We start from the raw sequence: 26,932 nt of genomic DNA, 5'->3' as shown, positions 1-26,932 counted from the left end.
TTGTCGGTTGGAGTAGGAGTCGCAAGTGGTGCTTGGTCAAAGGTGGGCATACTAAAAACTGAGTGTGCATGTGCAGCAGCTTTTGTTGCACCCAAATGTTTCTTCATGCGGTCCAATTTGGCTGAACGACGCTCTTCCTCGGTTCTCAACATGAGGAGAAGCTCTGGAAACGTGGGTGGAAAGCTCTTTTTTGCTTCAAGCTGGAGACTTATTATCAAGCTTTGGTCCCAGCAACCTCTAATGAATTGCTTAAGAAGCAGTTCATTTACATTTGCAGGAGGGGCTCCCCCTCTAGAAATGACTCGTGTGAGAAGGCTGTGAAGACGGTTCAAGAAGGCAGATGGGTTTTCTCCGCTGTTTTGATTCGAGCCAAGGAAGGCAGTGAAAAGCTCTTCACCGTCCTCAACAACTCCAAAGGCTGAATCAAGCTGAGTGACATAAGCACTTGGTGATGCAGTGACCCCTAGAGGCTTTACAACTTCAGATGCAGGGCTAAGTAAGCTCTCAAGTATCTTCCTCACTTTGAGGGCATCAGTCAGAAAAGGGTCACTGAGTAGAAGATCGACTTGGGTACGCCATGTCTCATAGTCGACTTCACCATTGGGCCTCGGAAGTCGGCCTGAGAAGGTACGTATCTTAGCATGAGCAAGGGGTGCGTGACTTGGCTCATTACGAATAACATGTTCAACCACTACTTTCTGAATATGCGAAGGGTTGTAGATGCTCTCGTCCACATGTACTGGACCAGCAAAAGCGTCAGAATGTGGGCTGAAAGCACTTGTGGGTTCTACGGGTTCACTCGAATCAGTATTGGGAATGTTGTCAGCTGTCATATTAATGTTATGGTCAATGAGTGATCGTGTCTCAGTATGGGGTGTGGGGCTGGCCTGCAACTCGCCTTGGAAAATACTAAGGAAGCCTGCTCTCCCACTGCCCCCCATGAACTCAAGTTCCTTCAGGTATCTACGGGCCACTTCTTTGCCCATTTCTTCTTGGGTGATATCTCTGACGGTTTTGGAAACCCATTTCACTGTAGGGTCTACAGGGCTGACAACTGCCCCTAAGGTGGAAGGGTCTATCTTTAAGATAGCCTGTTCAGACTCGTACACTATAAGTGTTCTGCCTTCGGGCTGATGTGGCTCATCAGGGACCCTGACGATGTTAGAGATCTTACCATTCACTTCGAAAACATTAGTTATATCATGTTCACTACGGTGTCTTTCAATACCTGTAATAAGCAGGGTTTTCTGGCTATCAACTCTAAAGCGTTCACAAAGGTCAAGTGCCATTTTCGAAAATAAACGTATCACTCAGTGTGTCATATGAGTTGGAGGTAAACCACTATGCCAATCTCCTGGCTGGCTCGCCACTAGTTGTCACCCTTTTTAACTGAGTAGTCAAAAACTGTTAAATCCACAGTAATCGGTCATCCAAAGTCAAGGAAAAAAACAATATTTCAGAATTCTACTCTTGTTGGGTTCAGTTAGGATCGTAAGGAGACTGGCGGTGGTAACTCAACTTAAAGAAGAAAAAAACCCTCCACTCAGAATGAGACACTGAGAACAACTTAAAGGAAGAAAAGTGATCTGACTGTATTCAACATTTAAATGGTCGAAAACATAGACATGAACAAAACATTTAAATCAATTCAACATGTAAATATCAACAATGTACAATGTATCACTTCAAGTGTCCATAAATGTATAAGATAGGCTGTCCATTTCAGTTCAGTGCACTTTGTATTCAGTGTCCTTTGTAAGTGTTAATTGTCTTTAGTCACAGTTTTGCTTTTAGATGCGTCAGTTTTTTGTGTTAAATGGAATCAGATCTGACCCAAAAAAGGAAAAAGTAACAACATAAAGCGTCCTGAGATCTCAGTAAAAAAACGTTAATCCTTAAAAGAAATTGCAAATTGTTGTATCCTACCACCCTCCAAGGAAACAGGTGGCCTTCAGATTGAGAATGTCCTTTCTAGGCACCTCCAGTGGCATCCAGTCCTTAGCCAGCCTGCACGCAACGTGCAGAGCAATCACTTCACTTGTAAAATAAAACATGTGTTTCTCTAGTCTTATCCTTTTTTTCCACACATCACACATCTATACAGTTCTTATTGGCCAATAACAATTTATCAACGACAAAAATGCATTTCACTGCAAATCATGAAGCATGAAAAGTGTCTCACGTGGTGTGTTAGCTAAAACTTCACATGTAAGCGCATTAGCCCAGGGAGCACATGTGGATACGCTAGCATACCTTCCACAGGTTAACATAGCTAAGGAAGCTAAGGAATCGTTAGCAGGTGCTACGACAAACATCACATCTTCAACAACATAGTATCCTGACTGGTTTTATACTCAGAACTGGACTGTGAATCACAACTTAATGTACAACTGTGAGACTCACCAGGATATTCTTCAAAGAAAACATTAATTCCGTAGCGCAACACGTTACAGGACTGAATCTCCCCACAGCTTTGCGCATCTAGCTCCGTGCAGGCGGATGCAGTGAAAGAAAGTCACCACGCACAGCGCTATGGTGCATTCACGGTACATGGGAAAACTCAGCACTTAACAAAACAGTAACACTTCAAATTAGAATAAAAATAAAACAATTGGCAATAAAATAACCATGGGTTACAAAAGCAAAAAGGGGGTCCAACCCCCCTTTCTATAAACATGACTATGTGTAAAAGATGTGAGTGAATGCAAATCTCATTGCATATACTACTGTGGTTGACACATGAAGCCTGAATTCATACACTAAGGGGATCCAGTTTTTTGGTTTCACTGGCATGCATTGGGTCTATTTTTATGTACCTTGGACGTTTTACTCACCTAGAATGATTTAAAATGTATTGAAAAGTGAGACAATCAGTTGCAATGTACTAAGGTAATTCTGATACACAGAAAACAGACTTACAAATGTGCTAATCTATAATGTGTAAAAAGCACTTTAAGCTTGCCTTGAAATGCATGCCGATCATCACTTTAAGACATGAAAGGTCAGCTGGTTTTGAAAATGTCAATAAATTCAAAGCGTCTTCAAGTGCACCTGCTAAAACTATCAAAGACTGTGATTAAACTGGCCCTCATGGGGAGGAGAAAAAGAAGACCAAGGATTAGCTCTGCTGTAGAGGATAGTTTCATTAGAGTTATGGATAAGTTCATTAGAGTTCCTGGCCTCAGACATTGGCAATCGATGGTACCTCAGATTAGAGCTTGAAGCATTGAAGTGGCAAACATCTTGAGTTTTTGTGAGACACAAAAGGAAATAGTCTGCATCTGTGTTTCCATTATTTACCACGGTTGGGAAGGTATAATGAAGTGGGAGCTTTCGCACCTTTCTGCGACACGTAAGTGCAAAATATGAACTTGGGACCGGTGTGGTTCAACAATGAACCAAATACATCACACACACACACGTGTGTATATATATATATATATATATATATATATATATATATATATATATATATATATATATATATATATATATATATATATACATACATATACACACACACACACACACACACACACACACACACACATATATACATACATACATACACACACACACACACACACACACACACACACATAAGATAAGACAAGAACAACTTTATTTATCCCGAGGGAAATTCTTTTGTCATGTACATGCTCAAAGCAGCAGGAGAGACAGAGGTACAGATGAATAAGATATACAATATATACAATAAGAATAGTAGTGTACAGTAATATACAGTAGGATAGTGCAAGACATAGTATCGGATAACTCTAACGAAGTAATATACATAGCTATATCCTGGTGAATAAATAACGTAACTATCAGTGCAGGCGATTCTAGAAAGTGACAAAGTATTGTGCAATATAATAAAGGGAGTAGCAGCGTATGATGGGGGGATGAAACAAATATTCAATAAGTACTCTTGGGTAATATTGCACGGTCTGGGAGGGAACAGAATAACATTGGTAATAGTCTCAGGAAAATCACCTACAGAGTGAGGAGGAGTTATACAGTCTTATTGCCACCGGTACAAAGGATTTACTGTGGCGGTCAGTTCTGCATTTCGGGGCAATGAGTCTTTTGCTGCGTTTGCACCGATGGTCCATCATGGGGGCATGCATGGGGTGGGAGGGGTTGTCCATGATAGAAAGAAGCTTTTTTAGCATTCTCCTCTCAGACACCTCCTCCAGGTTCTCAAGTCTGACACCCAGGACAGAACCAGCCTTTCTGATCAGTTTGTTCAGCCTGTTGGCATCAGCTGTCTTCACCCCACTTCCCCAGCACACAGCTGCAAAGAACACGACGCTCTCCCACACCGAGTGATAGAACATGGTCAGCATTTTCCTACCAACATTGAAGGACCTGAGCCGCCTCAGGTCCTTCAATGCTCTTTTTTGAAGATAGCATTGGTGTTCTTGGTCCAGTCCAGTTTACAGTCCAAGTGTACCCCCAGGTACCGGTAGTCCTCAACGATCTCCACATCAGCCCCTCTGATGGTGACGGGGTAGGAGGAGGAGCCTGCTTCCTAAAGTCCATAATCAGTTCCTTTGTCTTTGTGATGTTAAGTTGTAGGTGGTTTAGCTCACACCACTCGACAAAGCTGTCCACCACACTCCTGTACTCCTCCTCCTGTCCATCCCTGATACAGCCCACAATGGCAGAGTCATCCGAGCATTTCTGCAGATGACATGACTGAGATTTGTACCTGAAGTCAGATGTGTAGAGAGTGAAGAGGAAGGGTGATAGGACTGTCCCCTGCGCTGCTCAGGATGTTATCTGAGCGGCAGCTCTTCAGTCGGACATGCTGTGGTCGACTTGTTAAATAGTCCGTAATCCAACCTACCAGTGGGGCGTCCACCTGCATTTCCGTGAGCTTATTCCCCAGCAGTGATGGTCTGATCGTGTTAAAAGCACTGGAGAAGTCAAAGAACATGACCCTCACAGTGCTCCCAACAATGTCCAGATGAGAATAAGCCTGGTCCAGCAGGTAGATGATGGCATCCTCCACACCGATACGAGGTTGATAAGCAAACTGCAGGGGGTCCAGCCAAGGCTCCACCAGCAGACGCAAATGTTTCAGGATGAGTCTCTCCAGCGTCTTCATGACATGTGAGGTCAGAGCCACTGGCCTGTAGTCACCGAGGGTCGACGGGTTGATCTTTTTAGGGACAGGAACCAGGCAGGATGTCTTCCAGAGTGATGGGACTCTCTGCATTTCCAGGCTCATGTTGAAGATCCGTTGTAGAACTCCAGACAGCTGGGAAGCACAGCACCTGAGGGCCCTGGGACTGACACCATCAGGGCCAGCAGCTTTGCTGTAGTGGAGTCTGCCCAATTCTTTTTTGATGTCATCTGCTGAGAGGGACAAGGTGAGACAGTCTGAGGGGGCAGGAGAGGGGGGAGGCGAAAGGAGAAGATGGGAAGAGCTGGGTGTGGAGACAGGAGACGCAGGGCAGTCAAACCTATGGCGCCGGAATACACACACACACACACACACACACACACACACACACACACACTCTTATTTATTTTTATATATTTTGTTTCTGCACATTTTTCTTGGCGCCCTTTTTTATTATCTTGAACAACAATTGTTAACATTTTAATTTCTCAAGAGCCAGTGACCAAAAACTAGAGGCTTCAGCCATTGCTTAGCTTGTGTGGCTTTAATATAGACACTATGATAGTTCCAGATATGTCTGGTAGGAGGTTTACTGTAAGCAAGCAACTTTATTTTATAACACTAGCCAACACACTGTGTTTTAGTACAGCCTCACTACATTTTCTACCACCAAGAACTACAAGGGGTATTGTAGGCTGTGTTAATACTGCATGTGTCTGTTCTCTGTCAACTTTCCTCATAAAAATGAAAGTGGTGCTAAAACATAATAACAGTAATAAGCTTAATATGTCAAAGAGATTTGACTCAGGGCACAGGTGGGCAAGCCCGCATTAATCTTGTTCAAAGGGCAACTCCCTCATAAATCCTCGTCTCTTTCGAATGATGTTTTCTGTGAGACCAATGACAGGCAGAGACGGATATTTCTCTTTCTATCTGTCCTCCTGTATCATAGAACAGTGGGTGAGAGAGGCAGAGACCCAGCTATCCACTCAATAGCAATATTAAATCAAAAGAAAAGGGCTTCTGCCTTTTGGGTGACTGGTGATGCCGAGCTCCCATCATGGAGTAGCAGTAATGAAGCATTTTCACTGAGGCTGTGGCAGCGTCAGGGGGTGGTGGAGCCCCCAGGATTGCATTAAGACTCTCTGTTCCCCGTCACACTTGGAACACTATTTACCATCCCAAGTGACTGGAGGTGGAAAAGGAAAGCTTAATGCAGAAGTGGATTATTATTTTTTTCTACTTCTGTGTCTTAACAAACAGCAGGAACACTAAATGACTCCATGAAAGAGCTTTCAATTATGACTATGACTTGATGTTAAATTACCAAAAGGAATTTTATTGACGGTGCACATCAGTTATCTACAATGTGTCAATTTTTGCAGGGTTGTTAACACTATTCCATTAAGAGCAATTCTGCTTACAGGGCTTATCATCTTGTTTAATCAAGCTGCACTGTGCGCTCCTCATCAGAGGATATTAGCTGGATTGATAACCATCTGTAATGAACAGCATCATTAGAGTGCAAGTTTGTGGGGTGTTTGTGTGTGAGAAACCAGTGGCAACCTTCAGAACTGAAAAAATAAAGCCAAGTACTAAAAACTGCAGTTCCTCAAAAAGCCACTTAACGATGGGTCGAAAGGCAAATCCCACAGTTTCCATGTTTAAGACCAAATTTTACAACAGAAATAGTTTAATACTTGGCGATTTGACGGTCTCAAAGATTGGTTGTTTTTTAGTTTTGGTTCTCATTTTGATTTTAATATTTTTGTTGTCCCAGTTTTTTCTTTTGTTTCATTTGTCTTGTTTGTTGTCTAAATGTTTTTGCTTTCATCTCCCTGCTTTATCTTGGTAAATACCTATCTTAATGTGCCTCTTGTGCTTTTACTTTATTTTCCTCTGATTGTTTTCACTTGCTCTTAATTGTTTCCTGCTGTGCTCTGTCCTCACCTGTGTCCTGTTCTGCAATTAGTGTTTCCATAGTTGTCATGTGGCTGTGTGAGGCAGACAGGTTTAGGGCCCAAAATGCAGGACTCTCGAGCAGGACTAAACCCAAAGACAGCTTTATTGCAGAATTTAAAGATTTACATAACTAAGCTAGTAAGGCACTAGGAATCTTAACTGGGGAAATACGACGCAGGCACACAAGGGATGAGGGAGATCGCTACTGTCCTCTACTGACAGAAGGAGGCTCAGACAATATATACACAAAAGGGAATCAGGGCACAGAGGAAACACCTTGGGAACACAGCTGGACATAATCTAACTGACGAGACAAGGGAACCAAAACTGAACATGATGCACACAGAACAAGTGACTATCAGATTAAAACAGAAAGTACATGAAACACACTGTAACACTGACTAAATACAGAGAGAGAGGGAGAGACCAGATAGACACACAGAGACACAATGGGGGAAAATAAACATGGCGACAAGACTGACTTCACAGGGGGACACAAATAACTAACACAGGAAAATAGACACAAGAGGATGGGGAACACAGAGGAAGGAATGATAACAGAAACCTGAAGGCTAGATATCAAACTAAGACCTGGGGATACAAACAGCAGAGTGAATACAAGGATGAAACCCTAAAAAACTGGAACATAATAACTTCATAAACCCAAAGTCAGTCATTAGTCCTACTCAAAACATCTGGTCAAAACTCAGGACCATGACAATAGTTCTGTTTTCCAGTTTGTTCTGCCAGTTTGATGCTGCCACATTGGTTGTTTTAGATTACCTTATTCTGTCAAATTGTTACTTCTCTGGGCTTTTTTGTTGCTATGCCTTACATTTGACTTTTCTGTCTGAAACTTGACAAGGACCAATAAGAAAGTATCTGTCTGCACAAGCCCATAGCCCATTCAGTCTGCGTGTTACCAATCAAATTTGAAATGATATTTTACTTTGGACAATATTTACATTTTCTTTCTCAAAATAACAAAAAAAGAAGTTAAATAAATAAATGTTGACAATAAAGAATTAAATTCAATGGGAAGAACATAAATTATTGACTGAAAAACTGTAGGCTGAAGCTTATGACACTGCATATTTTAAATAGCAAAGATTTTTCTGACTAGATGTCATCAAAACAAACATGCTCAACTAAATTGTAACATTTTAAGATGTGTAGTTTATTAAATATTCACTTTGTTGGTTTATAATAATCCATTCCATTTATAATTCTTAGAGCTTTCGTGTGTAGCATATACAGTGGATTAGTGTTGGTGTTGCAGTTGAACCATACTTCCACAGAGTAGATCACGTATGGAACGGAGCTTGCTATTTGGAAGCTATGAAATATATGAAACATGAAATCACACAATGCCAGTACATTAGATCTCTGTAATATCTCAAAATGATGACGGCTGTCATTCATTTACTTGCATAGTCATTGGATAGGGCATTAAATATTATCCTAAATGTCCTATTCAAGACATAAATCATTCTCATGCTAGAGTCAATTACAGATGATGCAAAAACAGCATAACTCATGTCATGCTCTGATACTTGCACCATATTAGTGTCTCTTTTCATCAGAGCTAAACAAATACAGTGTGATATGGAGTGAAAGCAGGCTGGTGATCTGATAGAAAGAAGCACTTTTTTTTCCCTGTTTTGAAAGTGACTGCAAGTTGAAACGTGTGAGTAAAATCCCAGTATTGATTCCAGTAACAACCTAATCTCAAGTCAGAAAACCCATTAACATGAACCTGCGGCAAACCAATGCATCTCCATTAGGCTCCTTCTATTGTGGTGTGCCGCAACAAATTCATTCATTTGAACTCCCTACTGCACAGCCAAGCCCATGACTCAAGACATGGTGCTGACAACATCACTGTAACCAACAGACACTTTTTTTTCAGTCTGTGGAGTAAAACATCATTATGTTTCCAAATGATTAAGCCTGTGGACAGGTGATGGAGTGGAACAGAAATACTACTGTATGCTATATCATAGCAGTAGCAGAAAATAATACCCTGAAAATAAATCAAAACAAAATACGTAATGCACACACAGTTTTCTTGCCAAACATGAGCAACAGTGGAAAGTATTAGGACGCATGATGCTAACCAACTAACAAGCACGTTCTACTATTTGAGAATGTATATGAATGAATGTTTCGAGCCTTGGGGCTCCCGAGTTTTTCAGGATTCTTCGGTGTATGAGCTACAGTTATGCATGTATGAGAACACTGGGGGCAGTGAGTGGAGTATTCAGGTTTGTAGTGCTAAATGTTGCTCGCAGGACTCAGCAGTGAGCGCACTTAACTACATAAGCCCTGAAGGAAAAACAAGATTCAGTCAGTCAGTAGCACTGCCAACTTTTTTACAACGAAGTAGAGCGAGTGGCAGCATATACCAGTGCAGACCTGGAATAAATCAAACCAGTCGATCAATAAAATAATTAAAGCGTTTTTGTTTGTTTTTTACACAGTATATAAATAGACTATAACTATTTAGTTGTTCTGGCACAATCTCACCTAGATGAATATGAATATGGTCAAACCTTAATCTGGTTACATAGGATCCTTATAACTGTTATGCAAATGTGCGTCTTCTTAAAACACAGATGTATTTGATTGCCTGTAACAAACCTGATCTCCTTCAAACGCCCACATATATACAAACACTAGCAAGCTCTGCCAGGTATCTTGCCTTGCCTCTGCTCTTGGAGTTGCAATGCTTTCTCACACATAACAATTTGCTGTTATGAGGTTTTTATAAGACCACAGATGATAACGTTTCCTCTTTGTTGAGACAGGTAAAATGTTCTGATACAATGTATCATTTTAAAATGATACATTGTATCATTTTAAAACATCTGCAAATCATGATTTGCAGATGTTTTTACATTTCTCTAACTATGCATTAAATGTGATTTATGGAAATGCCCAGTAACTTTTCTTTAAGAAGAAAAGAAGTAATATAGTGGCAGAAAGCTGCAGACATTGTCTTTGTTTTTTTTGGTATTTAATTATTTATTTATTTATTGTTACAGTGTACTGTGTGTCCCCATGTGTCTCTAAAGTGACAGTTTGATAGGATGTGTCTAAGCAGCTTGGCATACATTAGCATATCCAGCAACTCGTCACCAACCTTTCACTCTCAACTGGACGCGATTCAAGCTGAAGCGTTACATCCTGTGAGACTGGGCCAACAGTGGAGGAGTGAGACAACCTCTCCCCACATACTACTTCACAACATTTTTTTTTCCAGCTCGATTGAAATAAACATTTATTATTCACAGGCAAAGTCAGTGTCATTTCACTTTCTCCGTATGAGATCTGAAGTCTCAACTAATGTGCATTTCACAAAGCCATCACCTAAAAGTGTAATGATCACCCCACATTAGCATAAATTATCCCAGGCAAGGTCAATAGTTATTTATTTTCTTTGATGGAGTTAAGAATAGAGGACGCCGGCTGCTGTGAAAAGCCTTCTGAGGCATGTTTGTGATTTGTGATTTGGGGCTTTATAAATAAAACTGGCCTTACTTCCCTCTAGGAGTCAGCGGCTGTTGTGAGAACCTAGGGATTTTTTTTTTCCCAACTGAGTCGTTTGATCGGATTTGGAGGATAGAAGGCGCAACGCTGCGGAAGCAATGTGAAGGTTGTTCGAAGATCATGTGCATTCAGTTTTGCTTCCATCTGTATCTCATCTGCTGGTGGGGGATCAGAAATGCTCAAGGCAAATCTGAAAGGAGCTGATCCACATATTACCAAGTCTGGCTGGCATTTCAACTGGGAAAGGACTTACTCAGTTCTTAGGATGAGGTAAAGTTTGATCACTGCATTTACATGAATTTACATTTATGAATGTGATCCCTCATTGCTTTTGACATCAGGATGGCTGTTTGTTTGTTTTAATCTGAAACCTCTGTAAATAAATTATTCTGGGATTAAAAAATGTTCTAAAAAACACCTTTCAGTTCTAAAGTTTTGTATATCAAACATAATTGTAAAAGTTCTTACTTCTACTTTAAAATTAGAAAAATACAATCTCGGATAAACAACTTATTATGCTATGTCATTAAGTATTTAATAAAAACTAAACCAACACACAGAAGCCACGTGTGAAACAAAAGTACAACCTCATGAGACGGGGATACGCATCAGCCATATCCATCATCTTCCATCGTACTACAGGGCAATGGTAAAAAGCAAAGCAGCAGATCTACAACAGAATGGCTGAAAAAGAAAAGAATTAAGGTGTTGCAACAACCAGCCGTTAACCTGACTGAAATGAAGAAACGTTACAAAGAAGAGTGGGCCACAATTCCTCCACATTAAATAGAGACACTGATAAAATCAGAAAACAATTACTTCAAGTTATTGCTGCTAAAGGTGATTCTACAAGCTGGGTCATGGGATGTGCTTACTTTTCCCCTCATACTGCTGCTGCGTTTAGGCTTAGTTTGTTAATGTTTCACTTATCTGAGGTTAAATTTTACTAATTTTAGAACCTGGTAAGGGTGAGATGACCAGAATATTTTATTTTAATATTATGTCCTGATACATAAAACCTTTAAACTAAAAAGGTACTTTTTCCACATGACACTACATTAGTTAACTCACTTAACTATTAATCCAGCAAAAGTGACTCTTCTCTATAAATATAAAAAAAACATTTCACATTGTTTTAGTTTTGTCTATTTGTTTGATGTCTATTCATGATAGCGACCATGTCTATACATCTCAAAATACATCTAGGTCAAAGGTTTCTCATCTGTCTGTTGTTGCATTGATTTGCTGAAAATACACTGATATCTCTGTTACTTATTTTGCAGTATACAGATGCACTTTCTATGTACACCCATTTATGTTTTTTAAAGTGCTTGCTTTTTGCAGTCTTCCTGTTTGTTCAGCAAAACAAGTATGAGATCAGAGAGTCAGAGTAGCTAAGTGCTGCAGAGAATAAAATCCAGGGAATTTTTAAACAAGTGGTGCTTGTGTCAAAATGACAGATGGCGTGATTTGAGCTTAGAATCAATCTCACCTGATGGCTAAGCAGCAAACAGCACTGAGGTCTGCCAGAGAACTGGCTTCACTGAGAACAAAACCAGGTGATTCAGCTGAAGATGGAACCGAAACAAATTCTTGTTTCTGCAGTCGGCGTACAAAGCCACAAATTTTGCATTTTAATCCATCTTTGTGACATTTCAGTAAATGTAAGTGTGTGCTTCTTAAGTCAACACAGAAAGCCAATTTTGCATTAGTACATAAATTTTAATAGTAGCATATGTCTTTACAAAAGGAGCATTGTGTATGTGGTTTACAACATTTCTAAATATTTCTACATCAACACTTTATTAAAAATAACAGGCTTGAAAAGTCCTCTTATAGTAATTGAGTGTCTAAATTTTACTTTACATAGTACAATACATACAGTAAGCTAGTTTTTTTCTTTCTAGTGTATGAACATTTGAACAGTTATGGTGTTTACAAGACTGGATTATATACTGGTAATGTCTAAATCCCAGGAAAACTTGACTTACTTGTCTGAGCAAAGAGCTATTAACCCTCTAAGGCCTTGATTATACTTTTGACGTGGGTCCACTTGGGTCCAAATGATGTCAAATTTGTCAGCAGACAGTGAGGTTGAGGATTCATGTGGCTATCCACATGCCTGCCATGTTTTGTGACCCACACAGACTAATTTGGAGACTTTACATTACAATACACCAACTATGCACGCGCCCCAGGCGGCAAACTTCAGATAAGTATAACAAGAATGACTATTCGGCTGTACTGTCTCCAGCTGTCTGTGTTCATATCCACAAAGGAGTATAATCAAGGCTTATGGAAAACAGTCATTTTATCACACTAAAAAAATAGAACAGTTGACAGATAAAACAACTTGCCGACTTTAGTAGGCCCATATTTGTATAATTTTCCATTGCAGCTTATAAGGGACATTTAACCAAAGCACAAACATCAATTAGCAGATCAAAGCCTACTAGCTACATTTTCAGTGTAAGTGCAGTGCATCGTGTATGGTATGTTTCATGTGAAAACCAATTCGTATCTTTGGGTCTTAAGGTAAAGTTACTGTAACCCCTTTAGGACAAGAACTACTTGCCACTGAAAAGCTGGCACTACCATCCACACTAACACAGAACAAATGACCTCCAGTAGTGAAAATTTTAAAGGACAACTATATATGAGATTTCATACATAGCTGAACATATTTATAACAAGGTTTACCACAGTTCTGCTTAGTGTTACATCATTTCTCGATACATACTTTTACTGTTTTTACAGTACAACGTGTAATATCAGAAACTTCCACCTTCTGCTGCTGGGTGATGAAATACATCACTTATAGGTGAAAAAGCAACTATGGAAAAAGTTGAGCAGGGGAAAAAAGCTGTGTATGTTTAATTTGATTTGTGCTTCTAATAACATTTTGTTCACATCTATCTAGTCCTATCTAAGCAGACTATGACAATATGATTAGATTTTGTAATAGCCACTTTTACAGAAGGAATTTGACATTAAGGGCATGACGACAACAAGTCATTACTCCTAACTCACTATTATGAGAATCTGGTCAGCGCACTAACCAGATGCCTTTCTCACACATAAAGCATAATATGAGATGGTCAAGTTCAGATGCATTCTCACAACTGGAAATAGCCAGTTTATTTTGGTTAAGGAGAGTTTTCAGGATAGAGCATGCAAAAAGCAGACAAATCATGCCCACTCACTCGCTGTGAATTCACAGGTCAGTTAGCTCCTCTATTCTCAGAGGTGCTATACATCAAGCTCTTGTGAGAGTGTACTGGGGAACTGGCTGGTTTTGATCTGACTCTGCTGGACATCTGCACATGCACTTCCATGGGGTAATGTCTAGAAAAATTACTTTTGCGTAATTGACATGCCACTGCTGTAACAGTCAATTTAAGTGTCTTTAATGAATGCAGTTTCCTGATCTCTTTTACCTTAGAAAGACACCAAATACACTAATGATCATTATAACCATATGTTCCGTTTCATCAGCATATAGGAGAATCTCAGTGCTGCTTATCTTGCAGATATTTTAACACTTTCTAAATATTTTAACAAGCACCATCTCTGTTCAGTGGCATAATTAAGCTGCTTTGTCCTAAATTGCTTAGCAACTATCTGGTGGTTGTTTCAGATGGCCCAGTTCAACCTGAATCTTAAGCCCCATTTAATCTCCATCCTCCCTCCTACATAATAAGTGAGTGTCGTATGAGCAGAAACACGAAAACAAACTTAAGCTTAAAAAAATCCTTTTGATTAATGGTTGAGAGCAAAGATTTCTTTCTGTTTTTAACTAAAGAGTTGCTGTGCACATAACCTTATTCCTCTAGTTCTCAAGCTGTAGCATTCAAAAGTGCTTGTTGCTGATAAATGCTGCCAAATTTCAGTCTTTCCCCTCAACGAAGAAGTATAGCAGTGTATATGTCACTGTCAAGTATTGCTACTTTTACACCCTCAGGTCCGTCCCTCCCCTTCCCTGCCAAAAAGTGTGAGGGATAAAAAGAAAGACAGCGAGAGACACAGAGAGCGAGAGATTGTCTACAAAGCCTCCTTCGGGGGTCCGGAGACTGAGAAAAAGCAGGATGTGTGAGTGTGCGGGTTGTCTTTGTCAGCATGTGTTCATCAGAAAGTGCAGGCATAGACAACGCCCACCACCACAATGTTTCCAATGGTGGCGATGATGGCAATCCAGAGCCAGATGGCATCGCTGGACATGGACTGCGGCTCATCCTGCTGGCCGTGTACCGAGGCGGCTGAGGCAGCGGCATGGACGCTGGCCGAGGAGTTAAAGAGTGAGTGCTCGCCGCTATAGTCATCATTGGGCGAGGAGTCCATGAAGGCTCCTGTCATTACAGGGATCTAGGAAAGGGAAAGCAAGGAGAGAGTACAAAATAAGTTTTGCTCTCAAGGAACATGCAGAGAAAATGATTTTCACATTACAAGATTGTAGGTATATTCTTACATTTCATGCAGAAATGAAGTAGGTAAATAGGTAATTACTATCTAAATCTAAACTCCCAAATAGAAACTGAATAAAAAAGGTCACAAATTCATAAACCATTTAAAAAGAAGTTTTTCAGAGGGATTTTGGTTGTTTATTTGACAACATAAACAATCATCTTTTTTGCTTTTAGGAATAAACTGTTGCTTTTAGTATATCAAGGTATGGACAAAACCTTTTGTGAAAATGTAAATATAAATTGGAATAAAACTAAAAATGTTGATGTAAAGGTGCAATTACTGGCTTTGAATAATAAAGTAATTTTAAGTGGTCTGTACTGTTATATTTTGCCTGTGTTTCTACTGTAAAACACAATATTTTGGTATAAATTCACCAATAGGAATCAGTGTGAAAATTACTTGATTTCATAACAATCATTATTATTTTTATTGTTGACGTTCCTGAAAATCTGTCATTAAAAATGCACCAACACACTAACCTCACAACTTTCGACATGACTAAAAGAAAACATGTCTTAGAAGGTCAAGAAAATTAGCCAATCAGAATTGACCATGAATTATCCCTGTCTCCCTTTAGCAGTTGCACAAAATCTGTCTGAAAAATGATGGTAGACAAATGTCACGTTAGGGTCTCCTCTTCCAAAGAGTTCGTATTAACTGCACTGACATTATCGCTTCAGACCTTTTTCAGAAAGTTAAAATTTTATTTAATTTATTCCCGAGCTCCCAGCGTTGCCTGTAAGCTCTCATCTAATTCAAGTGAATATTAATGTTTTAAAGTGACTTTGTCTTTGATGAGAGAATGTAATCTGACATAGACAAAACACAAATCCCCACTTTACTATGAGTGCAGCACATCAAACCTCCAAGACAAATATGCCCTTTCCCTCCAAACCCAGCATGCCAGATTGTAAGGTAATTGGTTAAAGGTTTCCTAAACAGGCATGGAGTGTCCTTTTAGTTTTAGATACTGCTCGATAAGTTTTTAAAACACAGTATGTGTGTATGCTTGATAAATATGAAAATTAGATTTCAAACATGACAACTGAAAATGACTCATTCCTTAGGAGTCCGAGTCCTATAAATGTTGACGCTCTGGCTATAGCAACGTGCATGATTGAGAAATGCATGACAGACCATTATATTGTCTGACTGGAGAACTAACTCTGCACAGGATGTTGGGGGAAAAAAAGCAAAAGAACAAAACAAAAAAACCATTCTAAAAATACCTCGGAGGCATGTTGAGTGCTCGCTTACACAGACATTCTCTCTTGCTCATTTGCTTACCTTCACTCTCTCTCACATTCCCTCTCTCTCTCTCTCTCTCCCGAACACGGGCTAATGCACAAAGACGTTAACACACACACACACACGCACACACACTTCTGGTCCTTCCCTCGCACAAGGGAAAACACTGTTTAGAAAGCATTCTGCCGCTCTCCATTCATTGGCCCCTGGTGGTGAATAATGACATGACACATCCTGTAAAGCGCCTGCTGTTCACATGAGCATGATGGGGGTAGACAGGCATGCATGAGGTCCAGCAACCTGTGTTTTCCGCCCCCCATTCTGTCACTGTAAATGCTGACTCGTCCCACTGTGGCATCTCAAATCAACCTTTTCCATTTTAACGTTTCTTTTTATATTAAAAGTTTGCACGAACAACATGTAAATGCAGATCAGAATCAGTGGGAGCCACAATACACAAGGCTGCACCTAAAAATGTCATACTATATATCTAACCATGTCTCTAAAACGAACCTACAATTGCAACACAACTGACAGTAATAACATTTGCATGCACAGTGATCTGTGTGAATTGTCTTTTAAATACTGTCCCACAGGTTTATTTGATGTTTACCTTGTACCTTTACAAGCCAACTCCAACCTTTCTCTCAAAAAGTGACTGATTTGATTATTTCACTCTAATCTCTAGACACTACCTTAACTGTAAGCTTATCCTGCATTCAGAGCTCCATCTCCATCTTGCCTAATTTAAAGTTCAATCAGACAATAACTGAAGCGTGCCACCCTGTCTGCATTCTTTATGTTTATGTTTTATTTATTGGTAACTCATTGTCCACAGTAGCAAGCTGTCTGGATCAGTGGGTATTCATACTAATAAAGTGAAGTGGATAATGGAAGTGTGTGAAATACTAGTTCAGTAATACGTCTTAATATAAATATTTGATCCCCTAGGTTTGGCCCTCTTGTTCAGATGATAAATGGGACTGCTTCTATAACTACTTCAAGTCCACAATTACTCTGTGGCTCATTCATATGAGAGTAGAGCATCAAGCAGTTAAAAACTAATGGATCACTGGAAATTAGAACCTTCAAGGTCACATGCATCCCATAGCATTTGAACATTTAGGCAGGAAATGGAGGCCGTCCCCTAAGAATTACTGCTAGGATAAAGCTCTAGTACTGACCAAAGTTTCCTGACATTTGGAAACATTCATCTCCTCAACATAACAGTGAACAAGTGGCTAAATGGCTTCAATCAAACCGCATTCAGCCACTTTCAGACCAGCTTGGTACCAAATTGAAACCTTACAAATGACCTCAGCACTCAAGAGTATCCCACTGGGAAAGGTGAAAAGAGTCTAATATCTCTGGTTGTTTTGTAACTTGTGGATATTTGTGTTTCAACTACAAAGTAAACACAGAGTAAAAAAAAAAAGGATGATTTTCAAAAAAGCTATTACTTGTATAATTACTGTAATATTTTCTCTATACTCTTGAAGACCTTGTGGTACAAGATGTTGTCTTGATACAATTATGACTATAAAATCAGCCACAGGATGGGTATGTTCATAGCATTGTGGTTGATATCATCCCATCGTAAATGGTCATATATTTATTAAATCAATTTTTTTATGGACAGTACTTTTTTGCAGCTGACAAAAGCAGTGGACTAGGAAAGCTAACTTCTTCCGCTAAAGGCCTCACTCAGCATTGTTGGAGTAAAATGCAATCATTAGGAGAGATTGTCTGTTTGTTATTTGCAAGTAATCAGATTTGTCTGTTAAGATTTTCCAACCTACTTGTTATGGTTGCTTTAAAAAAAAAAAAAAGACCTCCTGGTCCTCCTAGTCTAAGAAATGAAGTTGATGTGGAAATGCCTTAAACTTGGAATTTGTAATATTACTTTCTACCACAGCTGATATCACATTGCATTTTTTGTAATGCAGTGCTATAAAACATTACTAAATTCAATAATCACTTTACAGATAGTTTTTTTTTTTTAATCTATCATTACTTGCATTTCAAAAGTTTGGCAGTTATCTGTATGATGGTTGGATACATGAAAAAATCTAACTTGTATTTTTTTACCATGCACACTTATGAATATTATTTTCATTTTGATTCTACCTTAAAGTCTAATCAATGAAGCACTCTTTGCCCTGGTTTCCAACTATCGAACTGTAAAATAAAGATACTGTGTGTCCTCATTTGGATAGAGATTTATGTTGGTGTGCAAGACTATAGCCTAAGGTTTAGGTTTTAATTAGTAGTTATGTGACATTGCACCCCAGGCCGATGTTGTAGAGTAAGGCAAAAGTAATATAACAAGTAGTGTAACAAATTACTTTCTCCTGGGAATAAACAAGTAACATAATGCATTACTTTTTGCAAAAATGATGCAAAAAAAAGCCTGATTTTACAGAAGTCTATTAGAAATTGACTTCTCACTTGATTTATGACCTCAGTAAACAGATTCCTATTAAGGTTATGGCTTATGGCATACTTTATGGCTATCCTACCAGAATCATACTCTCTGTTTCCCCCTCTGTGATAATGTCTGTTTTCAAAAATGCCAAATACGAGGTCTGAAAATGAGAGACCACAAAATATAATGTCATATGGCTACATTTTCATACATGCATGTATCAAATTCATGGAGTAGTTAACTTGACTTTTCGATGATTCACTTCCTTGAGTCAGCTAAACAAATACATTTGCCTGACATCTGTGCCTCCTGGATACATTTACACGCTTTCCCAATTTCCAGTAGCTATCGAAAAGTGCAAATAGCTTCTTTCCTTCAATTCAAAGGACCAGCTGTGCAGATAATACATATGATAGTGTAGTATTTTGTGTAATGTTGTGCAGATGTTTATCCTTTATTTGAACACGAAGGGCTAGGATTCAGAAGCTATGGAATAGAAGAAGAGAGAAAATGAAGTGGTTAAAATTAAAGCTATTGAGAGTGGGGTCTGGATTATTCAAAGCTAACACGACCTTGTTTTGGAAAAGACATGCAGTCACTAAATTTTTCAAGTGTAACTTTCCATCCTTGGAGTGGCATGGAATTAGTTTACGCCACTCAAATGGGTTTGTTGCAGGCACCTCAGGAAAAAAATACTCACACATTTGCACGTATATACATATATCAGTACAAGAGTGTGTATAACAAACCAAAAACTATGAACAAGCATATATAAAAAATGAATTTGATAAAGAAAACTGTAAAAACGCAACTTAATGTTCATCTTTAACCAATTGAATCTGTTTTTTTTATATTAAATGAAATCGACACACACACACACACAAACTAAAACAGTAAAAAGTTGGGACACAACTTCACTCCAATAACAGCGGAGAAATTGCCCAACTTGCATATTTCACACCTTCTTGGCTTTGAGTGATGGCTACACCTGTGCAACACACCATGCAGCAAAACTACAATCTACAGCAGATGATACAGTGAAAATGTACAATTCCACCTGCTCAGCTCTCACAGCTTTGATTTATTCGTCCCAGCTGTTCCTAGAGCTGTGCCCTCCTACATGGATGATCACAGTAATTGTGAAATAGAATGGACTGTAATTGCCTCCTGGGAGATATACCACCAGTAAGTGTTGAACTGAAATGGTTTTTATTCCAGATGAGAAAAGTCCAAATAAATGCCTCTGAAGAGTGGAGAAACCAACACATGTACCTAACCACAAAAGCACTCACGCATGACCATTAAAACAAAATCAGACAGAACTAGGTGGTTTTCGGCACTAATCCACAGGTCTACAGCCAAAATACTTCTGAAATAAATGTAGTCAAACTTTTCCTTTCATCCAACCATTTACTTCCACTTATCTAATACAGGAATACGGGGGGCTGAAGCCTACCCCAGCTGTCACAAGGCAGGGGGCAGTATATACCCTGGACAGCTTGCTAGTCTAACATTAGTGCAACCAATCATGCTAACGGACAATTCAGAAGCACTAATTAACAAACATGTCTTTGAACTGTGGGGGAGGCTGGGGTACCCAGGACCTTCTTGCAATGAAGCAACAGTGCCCCTTCTGTACTGATGTTTATTATTTTCCCAAATTTTGAGTCACTTGAATTGAACACGATGCTTTACATTGCAGTAAAAATGACTAAAACATTATTTAATACCTGAATTTTAGCCAAAATAGCTGAAATGTTGGTAAAAGGTTTTTTTTTAATTAATATAATTTTGTTGAAATTGGGCTCTTATGATTTGGAATTGCATCAACTATGAAATCCAAATACACCATTTTTTCTATTTGACCTTTTGACCTCTCCTGTGACCTTGAATTTGACCTTACAATTTGCAGCAAATCTGTGGCTACATCCACACGTACACGGGTATTTTTGTAAACAGAGATTTTCCATTTCTGTTTTGAAAAAAAAAAAAATCCCATCCACACGTGCAGTTTTTCGTCCACATGTAAACGCAACAAACAAAGTCAAATGCTGTTAAGAGAATGCCAAAGCAACAGATGGCGATATGATCCTAACTGTCTAGAAATGTTGGCCAATCAGAAGTCTAGAAGCCTGGGAGGAAAAGCATAAACAAAGTCTTTTGAAATGGAGGGACAGTAACTGCATGTGTATATGTAAGCGTGTAAAAACTGCAGATAGTAAGACAAACAGCGACAGTATTTTGTCTCTATCCGCCATTGTAGAAATTCATCTCACGTAAACAATAACGTGGCGCACAGCGTGACGTCAAAAAAGGCACACACCTTTGACGTTGTGTGACTAAATCTCCGTTTTCCTCGTCCACATGTAAAAGCAAAAACTGAGTTTTCGAAAATCTCCAGCCTGGCAGGAGTTTTTAAACATTTTTGTTTTCAGTGATCGAAAACGCTGTTTAAGTGTGGACGAAAGGCCCAAACACATAGAAAAAGCCGCATTTCAAAAATCCCCATGTAGGTGTGGACGCAGCATGTGCAAAGTAAAGGTAGACTAAAATATTCCACAAGTAATATATTTGTTTGTTTTCTTCACAATGTGATGCTGAAAAGGCATATAGAACTTGCACAGGTGAAATATAATCCTTATATTTCTTGTATTGGTGTCCTACACTTTTTAAATAATAAAAAAGTTTGGTTCTGGAGACATCCAAAAAGATGTAATAATACTGTGAGTAAATGATGAAGCCACACCTAGACAGAACATGGCTAGGCTGGGGCTCTAAATAAATTCAATACAGGGCTGTGAACAGAGTCCTGCCATACTTTGTAATATGTTTTATATTCAGTCTTCTCTTTATCATTTTTATTTGTTTTATTATATTTTTAATCTTATTTAACGCAACAAGATGAAAAATTACCACATATATGGACAGATGGGACGGTTTATGATGAATAAAATGCATCTAAAAAAGTGGACATGGGTCCATAAAATAAATCAATTTAAAAATAAATAAATAAAAAATAAAAGCACATAAAAACTATATAGTCTTTTAAAATGTAGCCAGTTCTTTTTCATCACATAAAAGTCAATAAGAAGCAGTACATTTTATCTCAGAAGCAGAAATTTTTCTGAAAAACTGTTGACCGGTGTAGTGACAGTAGACTGAAATCACACTCAATACTTGCACTCTTGAAGAAAACAAAAAAAAAAAACAAAAAAAAACAAGGAGTACTTTAGAGAACAAACAGGCACAGAAGTGGATCCCTGCTGCGTTCAGAATTGACTTTGTGCTTGCAAAGTCAAGCACAATCAATGAAAACACAAAGTTGTTGATTTTCTCAGCCGTCACAGCCATCTTGGCTTTGGTTTCAACATTTTCACAATTAAGTTATTTTGTTGCTTGAAGACAGGACACTCGTCTGCTTTGAAATCATGATTTAGTTAAACATGTCCATGGAGAATATCACACACCATCAAAACCTGCAGAAAGATGGGGGGGTTTCTACTGAAGGGTGTTTTTATTTATTTATTTATTTTACAATGTCCAAAATTGATGTCCAAAACCCAGAGCTCCTATAATAAATTTTTAATAAACTGTTTATTTGAAGGAGTATAACTAAATATTTATGGGTCAGAATGTCAGCATGATGCTCGACATTGAGCTGGTGTGATTTCAAACAGTTATTTTAGTTACTAAACTATGATTTTTATTGAAAGTGACATTTATTTCTTCAGAATTATTTATTGCTGGTTCACCCATGTGCAAAGACATTAGGATGTCAATCAACCACACCCCAAAATAGTTGCTGAAAGCATGTCTAATCATTAAGATACAGTGAAACCACCTTTGTGGTGATATGACTTAAAACTGTACATAAGCATAATACATGTATTACTACACTTAAATCTAATCCTGTCTAATCAGTGCTCTTCTCAGAGAAGTGAAACAGGTGGAACAGTGAGATCATCCAGCAACAGATACTAAATGTAACTGCTCACAGATGTGACTTGCTCTAAAAGGCTGGCGGGTTTCTCACATCGCCACCCTGCTGGTTTCATTAGCAATGAATATGGGCAGCAGTAAAGAGTCTACTGAGAGAACGAATTTTACACTCAGAATGCCACAGTACCAGTGATGATGTATATATAGTTAGGTACATCATTTATCGGATAGACACAGCAGACTGAGTGATTCTGGACACAGCCCTACTAAAAATCAGCTTGTTAGCAATGTAATTGTTAGCATATTGGCATACTGATGTTAGTGTTTATCTGAAACACTGCTGTGCCTAAATACTCTCTCTCAGAGCTCATAACACAGCTGTGGACTCTCATTCTTGTTGATGTATTTCAGATTTATAGCTTAAATCTACTGAACCCCTAAAAATGAAGAAGTTCTTTTTATGTAGGTCCAAACTTTGTTGGAAACAGACCAAATTTTTGTCATTTTCTCTCTGTACACCACCTCTGTGGATTTGAAATCAAATAATAAATGTTAACTATAGTAATTAAAGTTATTTTATGCATATTACCCCATTTTCAGAGGCCTAAATTTAATTGGGCAACTGACTAATGAGTAATTTCATGGCCAGTTGAAGCATTTTTCCATGTTGTTTCACGACAAATGAAGCAGATATAACATCTGAAGAAAACTTTTGAAGTTACCAAATGAACAATCTTTTACTTTCTTTAGCAGAAGGAAAGCACTGATAGCTCAGCCACTTCCAAATCCCCGAAAGACCACAGTAGACATATAGAGTGTAGGATGACAGAATTATTTCTATGGTAAAAACAGCTTTGCAACATCTACACTGACCTGGTTAGAACACTCTAAAGCAGGCAGATGTATCATTGTTAACGTCAGCAATCAAGAGATTCGTGAGTTCGTGAAAGCACCAGATTGCAGACAAATAGCCTGCAAAGAGCCAGCACAGATCTCATAGAAAGAAACCTTTGGGCAGTATTAAAATGTATTATATTGAATACATTGAAAGAGTATTACATTAAATTTCAGTTTCAGCATATTTCTTGTTTTCCTATCTGACAACAAAAAGTTGCAGATTCTGGAGGCGTGCTTTGCAGAACTATATTGACTTTGGGCTTTGGTAACATTAGCCCTCTACAGATGCAACTGAATTACAGTACTAATCAGGGAAGTAAATAAATATACCACTCTGACCACTCTTCTCTATAGGGCCGTAGGCACCAAGAAAAAACTTTGAATTTAGCATATTCCTTAGTAAACTGTGGCAGATTGAGGTAGTCATACCATAAATCTTAAGGGTTTTTAAAAGGTTTCTTCACCAGCACGGTAGTGTTAAACCCTTTTGGTTCCTACTGGTCAGATTTACACCTCTGCTTTCATTGATTTTCCCTGTCTCAGCAGCCCAGCAGCATTTTTTAATAAATCTTATAACTCAATAGAACAAGTGTAGCCCAAGTGATCCTCACTTGACGCCTCGATCAATCTGTCAGGTCAGTGGAAATTCAGCAGGACTGAAGAAAGTTTAATATACTTCTTAGATATTATAAATGATCAGCGTTCCTGGTTTTGTCTCTGACCTCGACTTTATACCTAATAGAATATTCTTTTCCCCCATTATTGCTACTCACAATGCATTAAAAGTAGGATGGCTAAAGAAAAAGGCCACATTTATTTGAAACACAATATCTGTAATAATGCATGTTCACATCTGGGGGTAATTACTCAGTGTCTGTTACTCGCACATTTGTAATTAGCAGTAGTGTGAAAACTTAGAATGTGAGATTAAACTAAATCCATCAGCTTATAAAACATTAAATTGCACCAAAACAAAGACTGATTTCTTATTCCAACTAGATCACACCAACAGATAAGGATTTATAGCAACAAGAAAGAGTGAAAGACAGACAATTATTCAGAGACGCTGAGATGAATTGGCTGATTATACATCAAATATCAAGGGGTGTCTTAAAGTCGAGGTATGTTAGTGCCTATCTAGGTCTGTTATACCTTCATCCATTACTCACAAGGTTCACACAGGTACAAAAAAAAGGAGAAATCCTAAAGCTAAAAATGGCATCAGTCAGCAGCACCTAAAAAAACACCAGGAATAAGGGGAAATGGAGCTGAAAAGTTAAAAGATGACTCAGGATTTCACTTCTATATCCTCCAAAACAAGTCTTAACGAACTGAAGAGATCAGATCAGAGACTGGCAGTCTAGAAAATCTATTTTTTTCTGCTCTATTATTTAGATGATTAATGTGCTGACTACCTCTTTAGGCTCTATTCGTGATACACTTAATTGTTATTGATGCAAGCATTCAGACTTTTCAAATCATCCCATTATTCCTCAAAGTCTAAAACTGCCTGAGATGCTGTGTTCCTGCCTTTACACAAAGAATTGTGAGCTGGATCATTAACTTCATTTTACAAACAAAGCAGGCAAGTCTTTCAAAAGTGTTTTGTGCTTTAGATTTATTTTCTTAAATAAATTAATCAATATCCATGTGTCTGTGTAAAAAATTTAGCCAGTTTTTGGAGGTACAAGTAATCCAATTCTGCAGATGTGGTATACTAATTACTGACACACCCACTATGTGCACAATGTCCATTGTGCACTGAATGCGGGCAGATACTTGCTAATTAGTAACATACAAATAAAATACTCACTCATTAAAATTTGTTAGCTTTGTTATGTTTGTATGAGCCGTGTAAGCCGACAAATATCTGGAACGTTATTATATTTCTTTGTATAATTCAGATGATGAATCATGTGGAGCTGTTGCATCTGCATTAGGCAGGCACTTGTCTTTGTTCTACCTCAAGCAAGGTTGTCACAATATATGGACACAATAAATGCTGATTAACTTGCTACCCTTTTCTACAAAACCATATGAGGCAAATGAAGGCAGTAGGATCATAAAAGTGAACTGATAACTCAAATCTCAAAGCAAATCTACTTTCATGACTTTTTACAGGGTTTTTATGTATGCCTTAACTCAGTGGCGGTCCTAGCCTGTTTGGCGCCCTGGGCGAACACTCCCTCTGGCCCCCCTTTGTTTATAGGAAAAATGTTCGCGCCCCCCCCCCCTCGCGCGTGCACGCATTCACGCACGCACGCACACACGCCACACACTCCAACCACACACATCCATATTTTGCTCCATTGCGGTTTATTTCACACCTCAAACATTTAGTAAACAATTAAGCAAATACAAGGAATCTGCAATAAATTACAGGTAGTAAGGAAATAAACTACAAACTCTTTTATGCTACGTCCACACCTACACGGGTATTTTTGAAAACGCAGCTGTTTCGTTCACACGTAAACGGCATTTCGAATCACCGAAAACGGAGATTTTTTTAAATCACGCAACGTCAAATGTATGTGCCTTTTTTCACGTCAAGCTGTGCGCACGTTATTGTTTACATGAGATGAATTGCAGAATGGCAGATAGAGACAAAATACTGTTACTGTTAATCTGACTATCTTCAGGTTTTACACGCTTACATATACACACGCAGTTACTGTCCCTCCATTTAGAAAGGCAGAGGCTCACGGTGTAATTATTTTACATGTAGTTGTTTTTTTTCCTGTGTAATAATATTCAACATTGCTATCAATACATTTTTCAATCCCTCTGCAAAATGGGTTCAAAAACATAAACAACTGTTGGATGTTGTTTGTCCGTGATTTGAACCGGGGGAACAAATCGTGGCAGGATCAGCCTGATATTATTTGTATCCCACTGTAACTTTACTGTATAAAGAGCTAACATCTCCAAAATGTCAGGAGCAGTTAGTCATTACAACAAATGTTTGTGAACTAAAAATCAAGAATGTGGGATACTGTTTGTCCGTGATTTGAAGAACCCAGCACGTGGAGACCTACCTCGGCACTTGTGCAGGTGAAACCAAAGGGAAGATATGCTTCACCATATTTTCTAGTCTTTGGCTTAGAATGAAGTTGGTTTGGAAACATATTCAGCAATGCTTCATCTCCTGATTTGCGTTTGTGGAGGCGCCCCATGCTAGCAGTGTCCAAGCGTTTTGTTTTTTTTGTTTTTTCCTTTTCATGTCGCGCCCCCTCTGCAATGGGTTTGCGCCCCCCCCCCCCCCCCCCCCCCCTAGGGGGCGGGCCCCACACTTTGGGAAGGCCTGTATTAAGGATTGTACA

General features: G+C 38.8%; 1 protein-coding gene across 1 annotated transcript in view; it reads right to left on the bottom strand.

The window, feature by feature from the left end:
* Positions 1-12,373: 12,373 nt before the first annotated feature.
* LOC134646195 (uncharacterized protein C14orf132) overlaps positions 12,374-26,932 on the bottom strand; it is a 31,701-nt gene continuing 17,142 nt past the window's right edge. The window contains exon 2 of the mRNA XM_063499973.1: positions 12,374-15,001. Coding sequence (XP_063356043.1) covers positions 14,765-15,001 — 237 coding nt within the window. The 3' untranslated portion in view covers positions 12,374-14,764. The remainder of the gene's footprint in view (positions 15,002-26,932) is intronic.

The sequence above is a fragment of the Pelmatolapia mariae genome, linkage group LG16_19 (assembly GCF_036321145.2).
Source record: "Pelmatolapia mariae isolate MD_Pm_ZW linkage group LG16_19, Pm_UMD_F_2, whole genome shotgun sequence".
Taxonomy (NCBI): Eukaryota; Metazoa; Chordata; class Actinopteri; order Cichliformes; family Cichlidae; genus Pelmatolapia; species Pelmatolapia mariae.
This window is presented reverse-complemented; position numbering and strand designations above follow the sequence as displayed.